Source organism: Solanum pennellii, chromosome 1 (genome assembly GCF_001406875.1).
Source record: "Solanum pennellii chromosome 1, SPENNV200".
Lineage (NCBI taxonomy): Eukaryota > Viridiplantae > Streptophyta > Magnoliopsida > Solanales > Solanaceae > Solanum > Solanum pennellii.
In genome coordinates this window covers 88947625-88970282 of record NC_028637.1, presented here as the reverse complement: position 1 = coordinate 88970282, position 22658 = coordinate 88947625, and the positions used below count along the sequence as shown (strand labels likewise).

The window sequence follows — 22658 nt, the reverse complement described above, 5'->3', positions numbered from 1 at the left end:
AAAATATAATTGTGATTTAAAATAAACTAGTTTAATAGAATACTTTCTAAACTTAAGATATATATATATACATATACATACATACATATATATATATATATATATATATATATATATATTTTGAATAATTGTGAATTGTTAGAAACTTTTTTTCATAGTTTAAAATAAACAAATCATTCAAAATCAAAGAATTGTTGGATTTCTTTTTCAAAATCTTTTTTATTTAATGAGAATATTATTGCAAAATTAAGCTTATAACAATATAATTATAAATAGAAGATGGCAAGACATATAGATAAAGGAGATAATTCTTTTTTTATTATGGTGTATCCTATAAGTATGAAATATTTATATTTATAGATTCAAAAAATCACTCCAAAAATCATCTATATGTATAACAGGAAAGGTGGTAGTGTTTCCGCGTAAGCGCCACAAAAAATAATATTTTTTAAAAAATAAAAATTACAAAATTGTATTTGAAAAAAAAAACACGTGTATTGGTAGTTAGTCATAATTGTCGATCCATCTATCTATCTACATATATATATAGGTGATAGCGCGCCAAAAAAATAATATTTTTTAAAAATAAAAATTATAACATTGTTTTGAAAAAAAATAAGACACGTTTATTGATAGTTAGTCGTGGGGTTTTAATCTTTATTTTGAAAAGAAATAAATTGTAATTTTATTTTTTAAAAATATTATTTTTTATAGCGTTGACATATAGGTGCTATCACATCTCTTACTTTGAAAAAAATAATAATTATCCAACTAAAAAGTTTCAAAACTTCCTACTACACTTTTATTTCTAAACAAATTGAAATTTTCTAAAATTAAAGTGCTAGTCTTTTAACTTTTTCGTGTTTATATTGTCGAATTTAAAAGTGAGAATATAACAAATTTTGTTCACTATATTAATTTATATCTCTTATTACTACTAGATTTTTATCTTAGCTCAAGATAAATGAAAAATTGTCATAGCAAAAATTATAAAATGATAATATCTATCACTATCATAAACATAGAAAGCAATAAATTATGTTCATCATAATGTTACTTTAAACAATATCATAATTATAAGCCATTTAGGCTTTAGCAAATTTAAACTATTCACAATATTATATAACAACATTAAATTAAGTTGAAATTTGATATGTCCATCACATACATTGAGTAAATTCAATATAACGGTTGTATTAACTATGATTATTTTACATATGCGTCGATTTTTTATTATACTTTTATACAAAATTAATATAATATATAATATTTTGAATCTTTTAATTTGGAATAAAAATGTATAAAATGTATCAACATGTTATTTGATCTTATGAAATCAAATATTTCATATAAAATGTTAGATTAATAAATTATCAACATAGATTTTTTATTCAAACGACATAAAAAAAATAAAGTACAAACTTATAAGTTTTTTGAAGTACTCATGTTTCATCAAAGATAAAATAATCATAAAAACATAGTATCCTTAAAAAAATCAACATAATATCTCTCTCTCTCTCTCTCTCTCTCTCTATATATATATATATATATATATATATATATATATATATATGATATATATATATATATGTGTGTGTGTGTATATATATATATATGTATATATACACCCTTAAAAGCATGAAGTCCTAACTTAAATGTTATATTACTATAATATTCCTAACTTAGGTTGTGAATTTTTCGAAGAATTGTGATTCTTCCGATAAATTGTGACTTTTTGAAAGGAGTGCGATTTTCAATGAGTTATGACCAGTGGTGGACCTACACTTAGTCAAGGGGTGTCTAGCGACACCCGTTCGTCGGAAAATTACGTTATATATAGCGGTCAAATTTTAGTTTAATAAATATAAACATATAATTAACACCTCTTGAAACAAGTCGAAGGTTTAATTATTGGTTAGGAGCTTGTAAATACTCCATGAGGTCATGCGTTAAAGCTCTACTAGCCTCATTATAATTTTTTTTTTACTATAACCATTGACACCACTGAGTGAAAATTCTGCGTCGGTCACTGGTTATGACTTTTCCAAAGAGTTGTGATTTTTTCAATAAGTTGTGATTTTTAAATGATTGTGACTTCTCGAAAAGGTCATGACTTTTTAGATAAGACAGAAAAAAACTTGTTCATACTATTCTTTGTTGACTATGAAAAGAGGGGTTTCCTCTATTTATGTAGGTATAAATTTATTAGAAATGCAGTTATGCACATCAATTCTTTAGTTATAATATTATCACTTCTCTTAGTTATTACTAATTGTTGCAAACATTATTCACACTCTTTTACATTCTTAGTTATAATATTATGAATTTCATAGTTATTACATTAATTATTTCAATCTTTCATTTTTCTTATATTAAATTTTGATCAATAATTTTTCATATTACTATACCGTCATTATATGTTATTTTCCCTTGACGGATCATGCTTGGTTGAATAGATTGAAAATCGTTTACATGTATATGAACTATATCTTAGTTGGGTGTAGGATAAACATGTCATTATATATATGATTTCACAAATAAAATGTATTCTTTAATTTTAATTTTTAGTTTTCTCGGTAAAAAAGGAAAATGTTTCTCAGTTAACTATGAAAATCAGATAACTATCTTTAATTTATGTACACAATCAATTGAGAAGTCAATATGAGAGCCTACAATAAGAACGCCATCTGTTATGATATAACTTATTAAATAAAAATTAATATATAAAAAATTGTTCTAAATTTCACATGTTCATCTAACATCTAAACAGTTTAACGTGGAATACACGTGCAAAGCACATCTGATTAGATGAAAAGAAAAATACACAACAAATATCATCTATAAAATAATATTAGTGAGATACATCTAATTACATAATTGAACCTCATTAAATTAAAATAAATATACACATCATTACATTTAATTAATAAAAATAAAAATTTGATTGATCTTTTTATTAGCTTATATTTCCCTGCTACTTATTGTTTTGTAAATATATTAAGTTCAAAAGTCACCCTATTAAAGAAACGATGCAACAACATTAGTTTTTCTAAAAAAATATATGTTATATATATACTACAACAATATAGAGTTGCTTATATACATTGAGTTGAAGAAGGGCAGACAGAATTTGTGTGTATTTATTGTGTATATTAATGAAGGAGAACAATATACATGTTATTGATTTAACTTTGAATTATAAATATTCATCTGAACGTAAGCTTGTACATAATATACATAACAATGATACAATCCAGTTATATGACTCTTAAAGTTGTCTGCATAATTCATTTAGACACTTCAACTAGGACTGGTACCTATTGAACACTTCTATTGTTCAAAATAAGTACCTATTTGACACTTTTCGCTGACATTGCAAGGAAGGTGTAATACACATCCATTCAGCGCGTCAGAACGTATACAAACAACAAAAGTAGATGTACATAGATACATCATATATACATGATTATATATAATTTATACAATATCTATACATTGCATGTAATATGACCATTTTGTTGAATTATTTTTGTCACCTATACATTTATATAAGAAGCCCTATATATATAATTTGTTGCTATTTATTTATTCTTATTTTTTTGTTTCTTAAAAGAAAATATTAAGGGTAAAAAAAAAAGTAATTACATGATGGGGCGCGACCTCCCGCTAATAGTTAAAAAAATTTAATGGCCTACTAATCGAACTATTAAGACTTTTCTATTTCTTTATACTTAATTACTTAATTCAATATAACAGAAATTTGGAAGAGAATATCTGTCGAGCAACAACTGTGTGTTAAGAGTGTACTTGGGGCTACATGATTAGAGCATAATGATTTATTGATGTATTCATATTTAATTACTAAGATTTAGCTGGCACCAATATAATTGACTTCATAACCAGAAAATTTAGGCATTTGTTTTGAATCAAATATTAAGACGTACGAAGCTAAATACATATTTAAATATTAAGCTTTTGTATGTATATTCGAACAATTCAATTGGTTAAACAAAATCACGCGTTGTACTCAAGGTGCGTATCTAAAAGGGTGTTATGGATTCATATGAACTCATGCTCTCCTCTCTAAATCATATATAGTAGTATTATAATTTTAAGAAAATATATTTAAATATAGATGTGTAAATCCACGTTCAAAGTACCATATACTAATACAATGATGATTGAGTATATGCACCTCTCGAGGATAGAAATTTAAATCTTATATCAATTTTGTCTTTTTGAATAACACCTCCCAAAGTGTTATCTGCTGCACTTTTGACATTTCAATTAATTTTTCTTTTGTTTTTTTTCTTCACTCTTTCAAAAAATTTCAAATGTGTTGTATCAAAAATTTCTAAAAAATTTAGCATGGTAAAAATTCAATATAATTAAATTAAATACGTATATTAAAATTTAAAATAATTAGTATTATATCTTTTAACCTTTAAAAATATAATGGGTTCATATTAAAAACCTAAAAGTCAAATCATTAAAGATTATATTTAAGATACATTTTTCCCTAATCGTGCCCCATCTGAGTGTAGTGGGCGTGTTTTCCTTCTTTTTTTTTTTTTTGGTTTCCTATCCGATGAGCCCACATTCGATAGTAGCGCTTCCAACTGAATTTTCTCTTTACCCAAAGCTCAAATATAAGACTTCATCACAATCCGTGCGCGTGTTTTAATTTCCACGATTAAACTAGGCTTTGGAGTTTTAGAATGTGGGTCCTTCCCTATGCACCTTCCTCCGCTACTACTCGTTACAATTTCTTATACTATATAGTATTTAATTTCGCTCAAACCGCGTAAGTTATTTGTTTAAGTGAGTTAGCTGTGCATTTTATTTTATGTATACATATATCTATATATAGCTTTCTCCTTCTACTCAATACACACAACACAAAGAAGCAAAGAAACAACTTCAAAAAGCATATTTACTTTCTCTTAATTTTCAATATTTGACATGCAAGAAAAGTTGAGAATGCAGAGGAATAGATCGATGGTAGCTCGTAGAGCTTGGAATGTTCTCCGATTAGCCTTGTTATGGACGAGAAAAGGTGGCATTTTCAAGTACAAACATCTCCGTTTACTTCCTAAATATATTAGAAGTCTCCGTTATACCAATGATCATGATCACTCACTATATTATGGTGAGCGTGAGTTTTCGTTTGATGATACCCCTATTATTCATGTTAAAATGCATCGTCCTGCTTCCTTGCGTTTCAAGATGCCAAACATCCCCTGCATCAAACCTCAAGTCGATTCTGACTTTGACTTTGACTTTGAGCACGATGATGAAATGAACAATGATGATGATAATGGTCCTAGGAAGAGCTTCTTGAATACTGAGGATGAGAATTGTGATGAAGCTATTGATATGAAGGCAGAAGAGTTTATTGCAAAGTTCTACGAGCAAATAAAACTTCAAAGACAAATATCATATTTACAATAATTAAATACTACATGCAAACCTTCAATTTCATATTTTCTTTGTTTAAATTACATAGCACTAGTTTGTACATAGAAGAGGTACTCCATCAATCCATTTCACATTAATGGTAAAACTAGAGTTTTTGGTATGTTTGATATATCTTTAATTTAATGTAAAATTAATAAATTTTAAACGTTTAGATCAAATCATAAAGAACAAATTGAAACGAAAGAAAGCACATGCGTCTAGCTAGCTTCTGCTAGCAAATAGGATGCTACATTCATAGAACCTCATAAAACCATATGAATCAATTGCATAAGTAATTAGAGAATGAATATATCAATAGAGAATGTAGGTGTAAATTAAGAATATTCACACGATGTAAAATATAGCTATAAGTACTTCCTCCGTCCATTTCTAATTGATATGTTACGTTTTTTGAAAGTCGATTAAACTAATTTATAATGTTCAATTAGATTACATTAATTTATTATTTTAAATAAAAAATTTAGATATTCAAAAACTTAATGAAAAGTACTTTAAGTTACTATCTTTTTGCATATCAATATATGATGAAAAAACACACCGTAAAATATTAGTCAAAGTTCTTATATTTAACTCTAAAAATAAATAATAACAATCAAAAATAGACGAAAGGAATACTATGCTAGAAAACTCGTGACGAACTAGAGAATGAATATATTAATTCTTTAATAAAAATATAAGAAAATTTATCGAAATTTATACACAAGAAAAATAAAAAAATTCACAGAACATAATATTCAAAGATTGGTGTAGTCTGTAAACCCTAATAACCTAAAAACAAAAATATTCACAGTAATAATGTGAATATATATATATATATATATATATTTAAAGAGGAAACTTACATAAATATACTATAATAACAAAATATTTACCATTTATAACAATAATATTTCTTTTTCACTTGATCACTTTTAATTCATTTATAATACAAGTTTAATTCATATTACAAAGAACAATTCTTTATTCATATATAATACAAATTTTAATGATAAATAATTCATTTATCACATATTTTAATTTATTTATAATACGATGTGTCAAATTTTTACCAAACAAACATAATATATCTAAAAAATAATTATAATTCATATATATTGCATCCATATATCACTTTTAATACATATGGCAAATTTAACATAGTATTGCTATAAATGGTAATAAATAAAAAGTATTACTAAAATCAGTAATTATTTATTAAAATGTATCAATTTATGTAATTTTTCCTATATATAATACATACATATTATCCCATCAATAATAAACCACAGTAAAAGACCACCATATCTTTTTCTTTTCCTTAAAAAAAAAAAGTATTTCCCTGTGTTACTGACTTTGCTGGTATATACATGTCAATGTGTTTGTTACTGCAATATTCTCCCCTATACAATTTGTTTCTCCTTACTATTTGGATTATTTTTTAAATATTCAAATTATTAGTAATTATTTATGTGTCAAAAAATAATTTCTGTAGTTTCTAAATATCTAAGTTTTATTTTTTCAAGAATTAAAAATTCTATATTTAAATACACACTAAATATTATTTAGTTTGATCATCGTATTTAGAATTAAGCTAAACAAATTTAAAAAAAAAAGTGGAAGTTTAGCTAAATTAAAAAAAAAAATTATATACTTATATTATTTTATTAAATTTTATGTTTCTGCCACAACTTCTAGGAAGCTTCAATTTGAGCCTTTGGATTTGCTTTCAATCAATCGCCGCATTAATCATACGTACTAATACTAAGTAGAGGACAAGAATGGCAGCATATTATATTTCATGAACAACCACATAAAGCAGATTGTTCTATAAACATTATATTATAAAACATATACACTCACTATATTGTTGTGTCTTTCAAAAACAAGAATAAATTAATTAATTAGGAACGTAACGGTACGTTTTCTAGGAGGGGCCAGGAAGACTTTGCTTGCTGTTATAAGAACAAAAAAAGTCTATGGTTAAAGCAAAGTTTTCAACAAAATCAAACCTAACAAATTAAATGCCTTTAATTCAAAGTCACATCAATAGTTGATTGGTCCCTAAGTTAATCATTGGTTTTGCTCTACAATGCCCAAAATGACCACTCCAAAGCTAGCATCGTAAACATGTTACGTAGAATGTTGAAATTAAAAAGTTATCAAAATAAGAAAAATTGTATATTTTTTTTCATTTAGACAAATTGAAAAAAGTAATACAAACAATTCTTTTTAATCGTGCCTCCCTAAGAGTTCCTATGCATGCACAGTTTTACTTTTTTAGTGACTTGAAATTACAATTTTAAGATTGGAAGTGGGGAATATTTATCTGAATAACTCACTCTTGTCTAATACAAATAAATTAAGACAAAAAAAGTATAAATTTTTTATTATCGATAAATCAAATGTGCATGCCTATGTATATATATATTTATATATAAACAACTTGTATATGATGATTGATGTATATAATACAACTTGTAGAAGCTAGCATGCATGAACTCGCTGAATTACAAGTTCCAATATCAACAAACAATTTGTATACTATATACTCCCTCTGTCCCTATTTAGTTGTCTATATTTCCTCTTTTAGTTGTCCCTATTTACTTATTCTTTTGACAAATCAAGAAAGGACAAAAAAAATTTTCCTATTATACCCTCATTTAAACTTCTTGAAAATTTCCAAATTTTAATTCATCATTTTTGAAACCATAATTAATAAGGATAAAATTATAACTTCTCTATGTTAATTATTGCTATCTTAATATGTGTTTAATTTCTAAAGTGAACAACTAATAGGGACAAAGATAGTCTGTATCAGTCTAATAATTGAAATCGGTTGTAAGGATTTCCAAAATATATTAGAATTCAAATAAAGCTAAGCATGCTTAAGATCATAGAGTATGTTAATATTAGACGGCAAATATTTAATGACACTATCAATATTTTATTCATGTTTATGTTGGGTTCCATTTATTCGGCAAAGAATAGACAAAAGGTGTACTCTTCTATATAAAAGTTTCTTTATTTTATGGTTAGTTTTAAAACATTGCTAAAATTTTCTATGAATATTTGAGACAAATGGAGTAGTAATATCTCAATACACATATACGACCAATTAAATTTTCATTAGCTATTAAGTAATGTTAATGAACTCTTATATCTTATTTATGTGTATTATAATATATTATATTAACATTATGTTACAAAAATGTCACGATCCAAAATCTCATTAAATCGTTTGTTGGTATTGTTGTTGTCCCGCAAAAGCATGAAAAAGTTATGGAAAAGTCCACAACAAAACTAAAAGAATGAAATAAGTTGGCCCAAACATATATAACAGTGGGCAGGAAACAGGGGCAAGTGGGGGACTACATGTATAATTAGGTACGGAGATAGTAAGGCGTTAGTAATTTATTCGAACTCTTTTAATTTGGTGAAAAATTATACTATTTATATATATTTAAAATTATGTTAATATAATTATAATAAAATATTAAATTTCCTAGAACTTTTTCATGTGTCGACTTTTTTATATTTTGAACAACTTAATGAAAATTTCGACTATTCTATTAGCTGAGACAATACCACACTACAAGACAATAAATCAACAATGCCAGCATTTAATTAGTAATTAGTTTGTCAATACATACTTAATTTACAAATGATAAACAAATACTCTTCCATCTTAATCAAGAAATTTCGAAATCATATTTTCTGAATATAAAGTTATTTTTATTAAAGAATATTTTACCCTCAATATAATACTTTCCTACGTGAATTCAAATTTAATCTCACTTTAAAAAAAATTGGAACAAACTTCTTTTGATGTTTTGTTTTGCTTAAGAAATTGGAATATATTTGGGGCCAAATATATGTCAGCCAACAAATTAAATGTGAAGCCATCAATGCGGCTACATGATTGGAGAGAAAAATGTATTCCTATATAATTGATCATGATTACCTAATGTTAGACAAATTTAAATCAAGTTGTAGCTGGCAACAATTAGCTTTCATATATGTATAGTACTTTTCTTGATCATAATTCATAACCTATATACCTATTTACTAGACTAATTACATATTAAAATATATAATTTGAATTTTATGAGACTAAAATTCTAACCATTTTAAAGTTCTGATTTTGAATTAATAACTTATATTTTATTAAATAATTTCTTTTAAAAGATAAATATTATTTTTGAATTAAAATTATTCAGTTCAATAAAATTTGTAGTCTCCGACTAATATAATACATTAGTACTCATTATAGATGATAATAGATGAGTATGGAAACAATTAAAGTTTTATATTTTTATAGAAAGTAGAAATCCAGAAAAGAAGAATATTTTATATGTATTTGAATTGAAATAGGAAAGAAAATAGAGTGCTATGAGCTAGGTCGATTAATTAGAAAATACTTATCGTTGCTACTTCTTAGCTGCCAACCTCTCTCCAAGTACTTCAAGATCCTCGAAGCTATCATCATATGAAAATAGACTGATTATCGAAGATATTTTATATTATTTCGTCTACGTTGATTTTTACACAAGTAGGTCAGTTATTTCAAATATTTAATAATTTATAAACACTTAAAATTGATAAATTAATGTGAAGGTATATATCAATTAACTATAATTATGTCATAAAATGTTATTTTAATTATCTTGTAGTGTTATTATGCATGTTCATAGATCGGATTGAATCGCTTATAACCAATTTAATAGATTTTTAAATTATTAAAATTAAATCAGATCAAATATAATATACATTCATCAATTTGATTGCTATCGATTTTGATTTAATTGTTAAATATTAATCATACACAATAAAAATAATAATGATTCACTCAAAAGAAAAAGAGAAAAAACAACAATTCATTCAAAAAAAAAAATCAATTATCTTTGTGCCATGAAGAACTCCAATTATGTTTACTCCTGCTTATTTAATATATTAAAACAACATAAACTTACGGAATAATGCATAAACTATCAATCGCACAAATAACACATCATATCTTATTCTTTTTCTTTATAACACTGCAATTTTCCGTATAATATACAAATAATATATTATGTATATAAAATTATAAAAATATATGTATATAATTTGTTTGTACTATTCAATTGAGAAATATCATTATCAAAATCAAATTCAAAATAATGATTATTAATTTTTTTAAAAAATATAAAATCAAATCAAATATAAAACAACATATTAAAATAGTTACATTTGATTTATCAATTTTTATTCGAACCGCGAATAACCTGATATGAATCATGTACAAGTATAAGTTATTTGTTGTTTTTCCCTGATTGCGCAGCGTACAAGGCGTGTGTCCCACCAGTTTGCACCGCCCACAGAACGTATGCCAGCCTTAGCCCTTAATTAGGAGTTGGACTTGGTCACTTTGGGTCCCATTAATTCATTTCTTCACAATTTCTTATTTCCACTCAAAACGCGTTACTTTCAGTTCACTCTCATTTCTCTAACTTCTTAGCTGTGCATTATTTTATATGTATATATAGCATAATACATCTCCACACAACTACGTCAAAAAAGCTCTTTTAACACTCATAAACATTGAACAAAAAGCAAAACCAAGACAAAAGTGCATACACTTTCTCTTTCTTTTTCAAGTTTGTTATCTTCTACACTTTTTGAAATACAAGCTGCAAAGATGCAAGAAAAGTCGAAAATGCAGAGGAAGAGATCATTGGTTGCTCATAGAGCTTGGAATGTTCTCCGACTAGCCTTGTTATGGGCGAGAAAAGGTGGCATTTTCAAGAACAAACACCTTGTGGATCTCCGTTTGCTTCCTAAATATTTTAAAAGTCTTCGTCATACCAATGATCACTATGGGGCACTGCATTATGGGGAGCGTGAGTTTTCCTTTGATGACACCCCTGTCTTTCATGTTAAGATGCATCGTCCTGCTTCCTTGCGTTTCAAGATGCCTAACATTCCCTGCATTAAACCTCAAGTCGACTTTGACTTTGACTTTGAGCGCGAGGATGAAATGTACAATGATAATAATAATAATAATGATGATGACGCTCCTAGGAAGAGCTTCTTGAAGACTGAATGTCAAGAGGATGAGTATATGTCTGAGGAGATCGTTGCTAGTGGCGATGATGAAGCTATTGATAGGAAGGCAGATGAGTTCATTGCAAAGTTCTATCAGCAAATGAAGCTGCAAAAACAATTGTCATATCTACAATACCATGAAACGCTCGCTAATTAATGGAGGAGAGAGCTGCAGACGTTCATTATTTCTTGTATCCAAACCTTGCATTTGTATTCTTTCTGTATAGGACATTTTTGTAGATAGATGAGGTTTTCTATTCAAAAAATGCAAAATAAAAATGTATCAAAGTTCGAGCTGATATTTATTTGGAGTATTTTTCTTGGTTTCTGATTCAATTTTGAAGTTTGTTGGGTGAACATTGTATTTCTTATAAGAAGGTTCAAACTATAGAATCCATGCTGCAAGGGCTTTTACACTCCAACATGTTTTCATGTTTCAAAGTTTCTGGCTGTAATACAATCAGTTTACCAACATTTTGGTCACTCATTGGATCATAAATAAAACAAAATGACATAATTTCACAACATAATCGGGTTTCCATTGAGTCTGATCTGAATGAGCAGTAAATGTATAAAGCACTGCCAACCTCTAAACAATTCTTAAATTTGAAGGGGAAAAAAGAACGAAAATGAGGTGACAACCCAAATGCAGTAGAGAACTAAAGCACTCAAACTATATCTTCAAAATTATCTGTCGTCAACAAGGTTGGCGAATAACAAGAAGATGGGTATCAGCTAAGACACTTCCAAATGATTGACAGCCATACCACGCAGCTTCATACTTGAGGGAGCTTTGTGTCGACAGGCAGAACAAAAAATGTACATCCACATTAATCTCACGACAAGCTTAAGAGAACGGGGAGGTTCACACCACAAAATCAGATTACCTGCAATCGAAATCACTTGCTAGATTAAATTATTGGAAAGAAATTAAGCATGTGACAGAAATCAACAGGAAACTATTGCTTGGACACAGGAGACCCACTAGACCACTAATTTCGAATTTTACTTTCCCCCCTTCAATTTCCAGTGAAAATAATTTGTTCAATTTGCATAGGGGAATACGTTCTGAGACTTCATGTACCTTGTGAGCAAAAAGTTATCCAACTAGTTAGTGCTGATGTTTTGCCTATATGCTTCCATTCTGCTGAGTCCTGACGTAAGCTTCTAACTGTCCTGTTGCTGCCATGATAAGACCTACAGTACAATGAGATTTATAAGTTATTTCTTCTACTGCTGGTAATGGTCTCACATCATCAAATCAAAATAAACAACTTGCAAACTCGGTAGAATCCTGTTCTGGTACTGCAATGACGCAGTTCCATCATACAATGTAGCTTTTCTGTACTACTAGTCCTAGAGTCACATACAGAAATCAACCAAGAAACCCCAAAAGAGAAAAGAAGAAGATATCCCGATCTCTAACAACTACTATGCGTCAATCCCAATTAAAAATAAGTTAAAACACACATAGATAAGTAATAACAATAATATTAGAAGTTCTATAACAAGACTTAATCCTACTCTCCACTAGTAGATATCACCTATATGAATCTTTTTCTTTCACTGTTTTCTGCATTAATCACGAGAAACTGTAGATCTTTCACGATAATTTCCTTCCAAGTGATTTAGGTTTATATCACACCTTCACATGCATTATACTGATGGCACTCCACTATATCACAAACAATGAGAAAAAGGAACACTGCTAAAACAATATGGGCAACTGCAAAAATGATGACTTTGTCATCTTAAATAGACTATTACATTTTGACTTTGCTGCATTAACACAATCCATTCACAGAAAATGATTCCAAAAACACTAAAAAGCAACACCACATGCATGATATATTGCATCAAGTTTGCAGGTCATATTATAAGTTTATATCAAAACCAAAGTCACAACCGACTAATTCCTACCTAGAAAAGGAGCTGAAGGCCTCCCTGGCCTTGACTTGTATTCAGGATGAAATTGCACACCAACATAAAATGGGTGACCAGGAAGCTCCAATATCTGCATAAAGAATAAGAGGATGAGAAACGGGAGAAATGTTTACAAGTAATAACAAGAATAAAAGCAATGAACTTAAAGTGAACCAATAATATCACAGTCTAAAACTAAAGGATTGTAAACAATAATTTTCACCAAATCAACAGCAATTAAAGCATGTAGTCCAAAATCAAACCTCCATTCGTTTTCCAGTTTCATCTCTTCCCACAAATGTAAGGCCAGCTTCTTCTAAAGTGCCTACAACTTCAGGATTGACCTGCAATATACACCACCATTTTATTCCACGAGGATGACAGCATAATCAATGCACAAGTATAGGCTTATGCTAACCTCATATCTATGGCGATGTCTTTCATCCACATGCTTAGAATTGTTATACCTGTCAACAGAAAAGATGTTAACTGTGCATGAGGAAAAACACAAGAAGAATTTACAAGAAAAAATTTCTGTTCTTTGACAGGTAATAATATATTAGAAAAGCATCGATTGGACATGCAACCCATAACTAGAGAGCAAAAACAAAAACAAGCCAGTACAGATCCACCAAAAAACATCTTAAATCTTGTATCTAAACTACTCTTAGATGGGTGAACGAGAACAAGCTAGTATCTCAATTAGAGCAAATGGGTGAACTATATGATAGGCAACCCACAAACAAGCCTGCCTATCATATGCCCCTGATACAGAGATGACCCGTAGAAATCGGCAATGCTAGACCTAGAGCCTGATAGAATTGACTTAAAAATTGGTAAAATCTACTTTTAATTCATTCTTAGCTTTGGGAGGGTTTGGCAAAGTTTAAAAAAAAAAAATAAAATAAGTTTAAAATGACTTGAAAAAGTTAACTAAAAGTAGGACTGCCCCTACTTTTTATTTTTCGACTTAAAAGTCATTTAATTTTTGACCTTTTTTTATAATTAAAAGTTACATTTTTTTAAGCCAATCCAAACGGGCTTTTAGTTCAAATCCTTGAACTCCATAGAAATCTAATTGATCAAATCTGGTCAAGACACTGTTACAATGAATACATGGCATTTGATAACGTAGAAGTGTGTGAACATATATCTCTTACAACTTTGACATGATACAATCAGGAGTCTGGAAGAGTGTTTTCCTAGATCCAAGCCTCATAGTGCTTCCCATATGTGTTTTTGACCCCTGCATTTTTTTTAAAACCCTGATATCAGAAAAGCATAAACAGAGAAATATATAAATGAGACAAATACGGTTTCATCTCTTTGAAATATTGAAAAGAGCACACTACCTCAGGCATGAAAATTACAACAAGGTCCGGCGTCTGGGGGTCAAACTCTTCACTATTTGCTTTCTCCAAACGCAAAACCTGCACAATTCAAAAGAGATAGTGCCACATCAAAGAAATGGTTAACACAAAATATTCCAATTAGACGTCGAAAAAATCAACTTACAGATCTGGCAAACTCGATTACAGAAATCTGCATCCCTAAACAGATTCCAAGATATGGTACGTTATTTTCCCTAGCATACTTTGCAGCCAATATCATCCCCTTGATCCCACGATCACCAAACCCACCAGGAACCAAGACACATGCTGCACCCTGTTAAGGTTGTTGGTGTCATCTCAATAGCTTGTAAAATGAGTTATAGAGTACTTTATCAAGAAAATGAGTTATACAGTAACAGCTGAGCGCCTCGAATGAAATAATCAGAAACGGTAAGTAGCAGCATAAGATGCGCTCAAACATTTATGTGATCTTACTAATCATAAACATAATTGAGGATAGAACGGTTAGCTAGACTGCCAAAAGCCTTACTGCAGTGGCATATTCACATTCATTTTGTAATGAAAATAAACATTGGGCTTTACTTAACCCTAAAAGCTATAGGTGAGGATTGTCCAAGACTATTTATGGAGACAACAGTCCATTCCCTCAACCAAAGTGGCATACTTAACACATCTCAAGCGAGCAATCATGCATACATACCATAGGAAAACCATACCCACCACACTAGAAATGATACACCAGAAAAAGAAAAAAGAAATGACAAATACTGCATTGACAGATGATTCATCTCTCAAAATGCACATGTTAAGAATCCATCATCGAAATTAATTAACTTCTCTTACAACTTAAAAGGGTGGTCTTCTAATTCATGTCTAAGAGGGAACTGACACTCTGAAACTAAAGAAGCAAACAAGAATGATGAATGACATAATTATTGCTACTAAGCACAGATCAAATTTTACCTTTAGAGTCTTCCAGGCTGTTGCATAAGCTTCTGGGGTCTGATAGAAAAAAGAGAAGATAATTACGATCAGAAACTCAAAACAAAACCTAACTAAAAGTAGAGAGAAATCTAAGTACCGATTGAGCACTATCATCTTCAAGATCTGATGCTGCAATCCAGTCAATGGATGGCTTCAATGAACATGCAACACATGCATGCAGAAGGGCCTAAAATTTATGAAGAAAAATTACAAAACAGACAAGTCAATATCATAACATAAATGAACATCGGATAAATGCATCCAGGAGGGCCCATAAATACGGAAAGAAGCAAGGGAAAATAAAGAACTAACAGCTAATCACTCATAAGCATGTTTCTTCTATTTCGAAACTAGAAAGCACGACAATTAGCACAGTGCCATGGGAAAAGCTACTTCAAAGAAAAGTCAAAGCTATACTCAAATGCTAAACTCTATCATGATCGGATGAAAAAGACGCATCCCAAACACAATATATCATCTTAAATAAAGATTAGGATGGTGCATGTTCTTTGTAGTCTCATATTGTTACCTTCACTACAGATAAGTAAGAATCTGTTAACCCAACATACTTCCCAACCATTGCAATTCTAACCTGCAGAAAAAAACTAGTTATTCAATTTCAATGTACATATTTGTTAAAAGTACCTATATTGTTTAGATCCTACTAACAGATTTTGTGAGGTTGTCAAAGGTCTCAGCTCTTTTCGTCCACTCCCGTAAATCAACAGGTTTCGCGACGCTGACACAGAAAAAAGAAATTCAGAAAAAACATTGTGCACCTTATGTCATTCATGAAAATCCAACTTGCTCATTGTAGACCATATCAGTAACAGCCAGTAGAAATAAAGAGAGCAAACTAGTGCTGGAAAATCATAAATAAGAGAACTGCATATAAAATTTATCCAACTTTTAAAACTATTTTTCTCATTTCAGTAGAACAGTAAGGAAATATGAGATACAAAGAGGACAATCAGATGCTAAATCTATATTACTGCTAAAAGGGCAACGGAGAGGTAGTTTGTTACCTCATTAAATCCATTTGCTTTAGAATGGCATCATGAGCATTTTGGTTCTGTGACAAATAGGTAACTTTAGGAGCAATATTCATATCATATATGGCAAAGGACAAAGTGTAGCAGTTGGTACACCAACCTGAAGCAAGAGAGGAATATGCCAAATGTTTGGAACATCATGAATATTCAGGATGTTGGCAACCTATAGGGAAGCAGATCAAAACATGAGAAATGAAAAATGACTTCCAATTTTATATGCAAAATCACAGAAGGCCTCACATTAGTTAAAACTTACAGGAACATGACAAAACTGTGAAAGCTTCTGTTTTGTGTTCTCTAGTAAGGGCTGCAACAGAGTAGAAATATCTCAATAATATTAGCAAAATGTAGTAATAGAAGAACGAAAAATCTAAAATTAAAGGTTTAAACTAGTCTTCCAAAATTTTTAGTCTCTAAGAAACAACTTTTCATGCCTCTAGGTATCACTAATTTACTACATAGTACATACAGAGATAACCTGGTTAATATACTAGTGTGAAGTTCACATCTCATTATTTGGCAACTGTTCTGTGGGGAACAAGCTGAAAGAAAGGGAAGGAAAAGGACCGCACAAAGGAGCTATTGTGAGATCTTTACATCTTCTGCGCTCACACTAGGAGAATAGGCTATTGCACAACTATAATGGAAGTCCAAGTGTAAATAAACCCACTCATATCTTCTAGAAAATCTAAAATACAGGAATTTATAGCATAGGGGAAAATAACATACCTGAGCAGACCGGCAAGCTAAAAAGTGGGGAGTCAACCCTAATGCTCTCAATTCCCGCACACTATGTTGTGTAGGCTTTGTTTTCTGCAGAAACATGAAGAACACAATGAGGGGTATATGGAAAGAAAGAACATGTACACAACATCCACATGGTTAAGCATAGATGTTTCATAGACAATTACTTGCTCACCGACGACACCTAGTACAGGAATAAGACTGACATGAATGAGGCAAAAGTTGTCTTGCCCTGATGACAAAAAAAAGTTAAAGGAGGGTGAAATGTGAATAAGAAAACATAAATGCATATCAATAAGAGGGCATTACTTGTAGAGAATAATACGGTCTATCTTTCTATCATAAAGCAAAATCCTACTTACCAACTGTGAAATACAATTGTCGTAAAGCCTCAATGAAGGGCATCGATTCAATATCACCTAAAAGCAATAATGTAAGAAGTTATTGAAAAGATATGCTACAATATATATATATATATGTATGTGTGTGTGTGTGTGTGTGTGTATATATATATAGAGAGAGAGAGAGAGCACAAAACATCAAAAGAGATGGGGAAGAGGACCAGAGCTTTTAGTAGATTAGATGCACCTGTCTTCTAGAAGCACTTACCTACAGTCCCCCCCAATTCAATGACACAAACATCTGCAGGTCCCTCCTTCCCATCCACAGGAGTCAGAGATACCGACTCAATCCAATCCTTAATAGCATCAGTGATGTGGGGAACCACCTAGAGAGAGAGAGAGAGAGAGAGAGAGAGAGCAATCCCTCTGAGTAATAGGTTTCTATGCAGTGATGCACCATATATGATATCAAATGAAAGTAAAATCACCTGAACAGTTTTTCCAAGATAATCACCTTTCCTTTCCTTCTCCAGAACAGACTGGTAACCCACCCAAAAAGGAAAAGAAAAAAACTGTCAAACAAATCTCATTCCTGAACAGACGATAGGCATAGATCCGTGTGAGACCCATAATCTACATGTATATGTTTATTTATAAGAACCTGATATATCTTTCCAGTGGTAATATTGTTGTCCCTTGTCAATGTCACATCCAGAAAGCGTTCATAATTTCCCAAATCTAGATCAACCTGTTGAAGCACATCAGTATTGCACTGAATAAGAGTACACATCTTTGATGCTTTAGGAGACAGTTTTATCACATAAACAAAAGATATTAAAAGAGAATAGGTAACAACACTAGATATCCATTATATCCTAATTCTGAACTATAGAACAGTCTTAACCTAAGATTGTGAACTCTATCTTGTGAATAAGGTACATAAGCAAAGCTTGAGTTCTGTTTAGTGTGTATTAGTATGGAACATTGTTTTTATTTCAATATGGTAGACAACCCCCACACCTCAGGAGCCCGGTGGCCCTTCTCCACTTCATTTGGTTGGTCCTTCAAACCTCAACCTTATGGTTGAAGGTGAAGGATCTTTATAAGCTAGTTCTCCCTTTTTATTTGAGTTTTATCGTTACGTATGCACATCTTATACTTACCACTTCAAGAGAAGTATATCTTAAAAATATCAGCAATCCTTGGTGTACTGGAAACGATATACTTATATGTGGAACAAGTTGGTTCTATGAGATCCAATTGTACAAGGACTCATCAAATTAGGGAATGTTAACCATCGAGTACTGGCTCTCCTGCATGATGCAGGCCATATAAGGTAAAACATATCAAAAAAGTAAAGCATACGATAGGACTATTCAACAAAACTAATTTTCAGTATGCTAATTAATTGTATGAAGATCACATCAGAGTCAAATTTAAGAACGGCAATTAAAATAGTTTGTCAGTGTAAACGGGGTGAAGGAAAGGAAGACCTCTCCACCATCATCAAGCACAAAAACCTCCCCATGCTCAAACGGGGACATAGTGCCAGCATCAGTGTTCAAATATGGATCTGCAAAGATGAAAAAGTCTCATGCTTCAGAGATAAACCACAGTAATCAATCAAGATCTATCAGCAGAACAGAACTAAGAAAATGCATGAATAATCATCCTAGCATTCAAGCAGGAAATACGTGTAATAGCCCCCACGGAGAACCCCCACCAGTAGAATCTCTTTTTATTTGTCTCTGTGATTGGTCTTGCCCACCTAAATACTTTACTTCCTAAGTTCCTATATTCCGCTTAGTGGCATCACGTGCCAAATGAAGGTAAAGATGAATGATAGACAAGATAAGAAGTTAATTCAGCCTTCCAATAGACTAAAATACGCTTCTGGATGCACAGAAGCGTATCTTATATTTCTATGATACATGTGACTATTCTATTCAAGCCTGAGTCTAACTTCATGGAGTTGTATTAGCAATACACTTGGAACTTTTTTCTTTTGTAAAATTTTAGAGCTAAATACATATGAACAGAATGTGAATACTGAGTACTGACAACATAAAGCGTTCACAAACTCCATAACAAGAGCTAATTCTTCACCAAGCCAAAGATCAAATCAACTAAGCAGGAAAGTAAAACTGGGGAAATAAAGGGGATTTGGTCTGACAAAGAATGTTTTCAGAGATCATACTTGATGAAATTAGTTCCCTATGTCCAGTTACCTTGAACTGCGAAAAATAAGACAAAAACACTTCTTTAAATTCATTTCCAATTATCCAATTCTCTATGCCATATTAGTTGGCTTCAATCATCATCCAAAAGTGTGTATGGTATGACAGAAACTATTGTCAAGGAAAATAATTTCCTTGAAAACATTTTCCAGTCTTAGGATAACCTTGAATTCTGAAAATATTTCATCCAACAAAAATTTTTACACAAAAAGAGCAAAATGTCTTTCCTCTTAATGGACAAAGCCATTTTCCTCCACCATTAGTCTATTACATTGTAATCAACACATAGTCAAAATACTCTCATCCTAGTTTATCCTGTATCCTGTATGATTGTCCTCTTCTTGTTCTTGTTTGGATCAATCCATCTTTATGATAATCATATGCCACCAACTTCTGTCCTTTTTTTCTTTAATAAAATACTTCACCAAATTCAATATACAACCAAACAAGGGAAATGATACAGAAATTTTCCGGCACACCAAAGACACTGTTATCAACCTTCTAATACAGAAAAATCACTAAAGCATAGTCCTCCTACCTTACTCTACACCATAGAGAATTATCATATACTCCTACACCCAATCAAACACTTGGGAAAATGATCCATTAAAAACATTTTCCACTGAAACACTTCCCTTGAAAACATTCTCCTTCAAACAAAACACACTCAAAAAGCAAAAAAAAAAAGTGCTAAATAAAATCTCTTCTCTCAGAAGTAGAGTGACCTTGACGCCGCGGTGGAAGTCATCAATTCAAGCCTGGTTATCCTAAAGCCCATGTGAGTTTTTCTTTTGGCTAAATTTTTTGAAAAAAAAAAATCTACCATCCTTTTAGATTCCTTCCTTATTTTGATTAATATACCGGAATTGATAAAATTAATCCCATAAATGTATTCAGTACCATGCTCCATAGCAAACGAAGAGAAAAAAATAATGAATTAAAATTTAAGTTGTAATTCTTATGCCTATTATCAATTAGAAGATTTAGCTTATACAATATTATTCAGTTGATGAACAGAAGTGCACAAAACCATAACAACACGTGAGATGACAATGAAGTGCTAAAAAGTGAAAAGACGAACCGATTTTTATAGAGGTAACACGAAGACCACATGCTTTGAGCACAACTCCGATGCTACTTGCTGTAACACCTTTGCCAAGACCACTGACTACACCGCCAGTTACCAAAACGTACTTCATTCTTGTGTGCCTTCTACTGTCTCGTTACTAGGGTTCCGGCGGAGGTTTTGTTGGTCGGAAAACGGAGAGCGTTAACAACAGAGATGAAACTGTACGCCAACTGTTTGTGAAAATGCCTGAGAGAGAAAACTAGTATCAAAAAAGGCAGTGTGTAATCTCGAAGGTATCGACTCTTTTATAGAAGGAGAAAATGGAACCTGAAATTTTGTAGTCAAGTCATTTTCTTCTTTCTTTTATTATATATATATAACGGATCAGTCGTCTCTCCATTTTCAGGGCTTCAGTTTCTCTTTTTATTTATTTATTTAAAATTCTTAAAAGGGGTTTTTAACTTTAGTGGATTCGTTGATTTAAAATTAGATTATCCTATGCTATAACTAGATTTATTATAATCTTGGATAAATCATTTTACGAACACAAAGTATAATTTTTTATTAATATATTAAGAGTCAGTAAATAATTTAATTTCAATTTTTAAATCAATGTAAAGAAAAGCGTGTCTTCTTTTCTTCTTTTTTTCAAAATTAATCATCGTATTGATATATAATTTTTTAAAAGTTATATCGTAAATTATTACAATCATCGCATAGCTAGTAAAATTCATCCAAAAGTTTTATTTTATATAATATCTATAAATATTCAAAATTTCAATGGTATAGAAGACAATTTTTAATTATTTATGTTTCCATTGTTTCTTTTTATTTGTCATTTATTTCTATATAAAAAGAATAATTGAATCATAAAATTTGTCATTTTATAAAATTAAATACATAAATTATTCTTTCCATTATACTCTTGGTAGATTAGTTAATTAGTCTTGAAAATATATACTTTGACCAACCTAAGAAATCTATAAGTAATTAATATTCATGGAAATACTTCATATATTAACTTCTTTTTTCATTCACTAGTCTATAAAATCTGATTTTTTAAAAATAGAAATATCAAACATCAAAAAATTAAAACATTTTTACACAAAATATATAGGAAAATTGAGGCGGGTATATTTTAATTTTTAATCTTTTTGAATCAATTAGTAAAAAGATTTGGCTCCAAAAATAAACTCAAAATTTGAATAGTCATCCAAATGTATTAGAATTTTTGAAATTTAACATATTTATCATTTATTATAAAAATGACTTTAAAAAATATTAAATAAGAATAAAATAATAAAGTTATGCAAATGCAATTTTGAAAAGTGACATATAAAAAAAACGAAGAAAATAGTATTAGAATCAAATACTTATGATAATGTCAAGTGTTAACTAAACATTATCATGATCTC

At 30.2% G+C, this 22658-nt stretch overlaps 3 protein-coding genes across 3 annotated transcripts; 2 read left to right on the top strand and 1 right to left on the bottom strand.

Moving 5' to 3' along the window:
- Positions 1-4895: 4895 nt before the first annotated feature.
- On the top strand, positions 4896-5578 carry LOC107031312. The gene has a single exon (XM_015232639.1). The coding sequence runs from the start codon at positions 4963-4965 to the stop codon at positions 5449-5451; it is 489 nt and encodes a 162-aa protein (XP_015088125.1). The 5' UTR covers positions 4896-4962; the 3' UTR covers positions 5452-5578.
- Positions 5579-10933: 5355 nt separating this feature from the next.
- Positions 10934-11872, top strand: LOC107008327. Its single transcript, XM_015207312.2, has one exon. It carries the CDS (start codon positions 11135-11137, stop codon positions 11696-11698), a length of 564 nt encoding a protein of 187 aa, XP_015062798.1. The 5' UTR covers positions 10934-11134; the 3' UTR covers positions 11699-11872.
- A 133-nt stretch (positions 11873-12005) lies between these two features.
- LOC107008326 (CTP synthase) lies at positions 12006-21564 on the bottom strand. The gene is made up of 23 exons (XM_027914404.1): positions 21256-21564; positions 19431-19510; positions 18599-18685; positions 18426-18476; positions 18206-18323; positions 17959-18015; positions 17764-17828; positions 17582-17665; positions 17109-17159; positions 16953-17015; positions 16826-16872; positions 16470-16539; positions 16330-16392; positions 15898-15987; positions 15780-15818; positions 14980-15129; positions 14817-14894; positions 14625-14710; positions 13883-13931; positions 13728-13808; positions 13462-13555; positions 12626-12738; positions 12006-12428 (listed from the first exon to the last, which is right to left on the bottom strand). The coding sequence occupies exons 1-22, from the start codon at positions 21371-21373 to the stop codon at positions 12671-12673; spliced, it is 1689 nt and encodes a 562-aa protein (XP_027770205.1). The 5' UTR covers positions 21374-21564; the 3' UTR covers positions 12006-12428; positions 12626-12670.
- Positions 21565-22658: the final 1094 nt, after the last annotated feature.

Coding starts and splice junctions, on each gene's coding strand:
- LOC107031312 (XM_015232639.1), top strand. CDS start 4,963: ATGCAAGAAAAGTTGAGAATGCAGAGGAATAGATCGATGGTAGCTCGT.
- LOC107008327 (XM_015207312.2), top strand. CDS start 11,135: ATGCAAGAAAAGTCGAAAATGCAGAGGAAGAGATCATTGGTTGCTCAT.
- LOC107008326 (XM_027914404.1), bottom strand. CDS start 21,373: ATGAAGTACGTTTTGGTAACTGGCGGTGTAGTCAGTGGTCTTGGCAAA. Junction 17,016..17,108: donor CACAGTTTTGTCATGTTCCT/GTAAGTTTTAAC, acceptor GCTTCCCTATAG/GTTGCCAACATCCTGAATAT. Junction 14,895..14,979: donor TAATCGAGTTTGCCAGATCT/GTAAGTTGATTT, acceptor TGAATTGTGCAG/GTTTTGCGTTTGGAGAAAGC.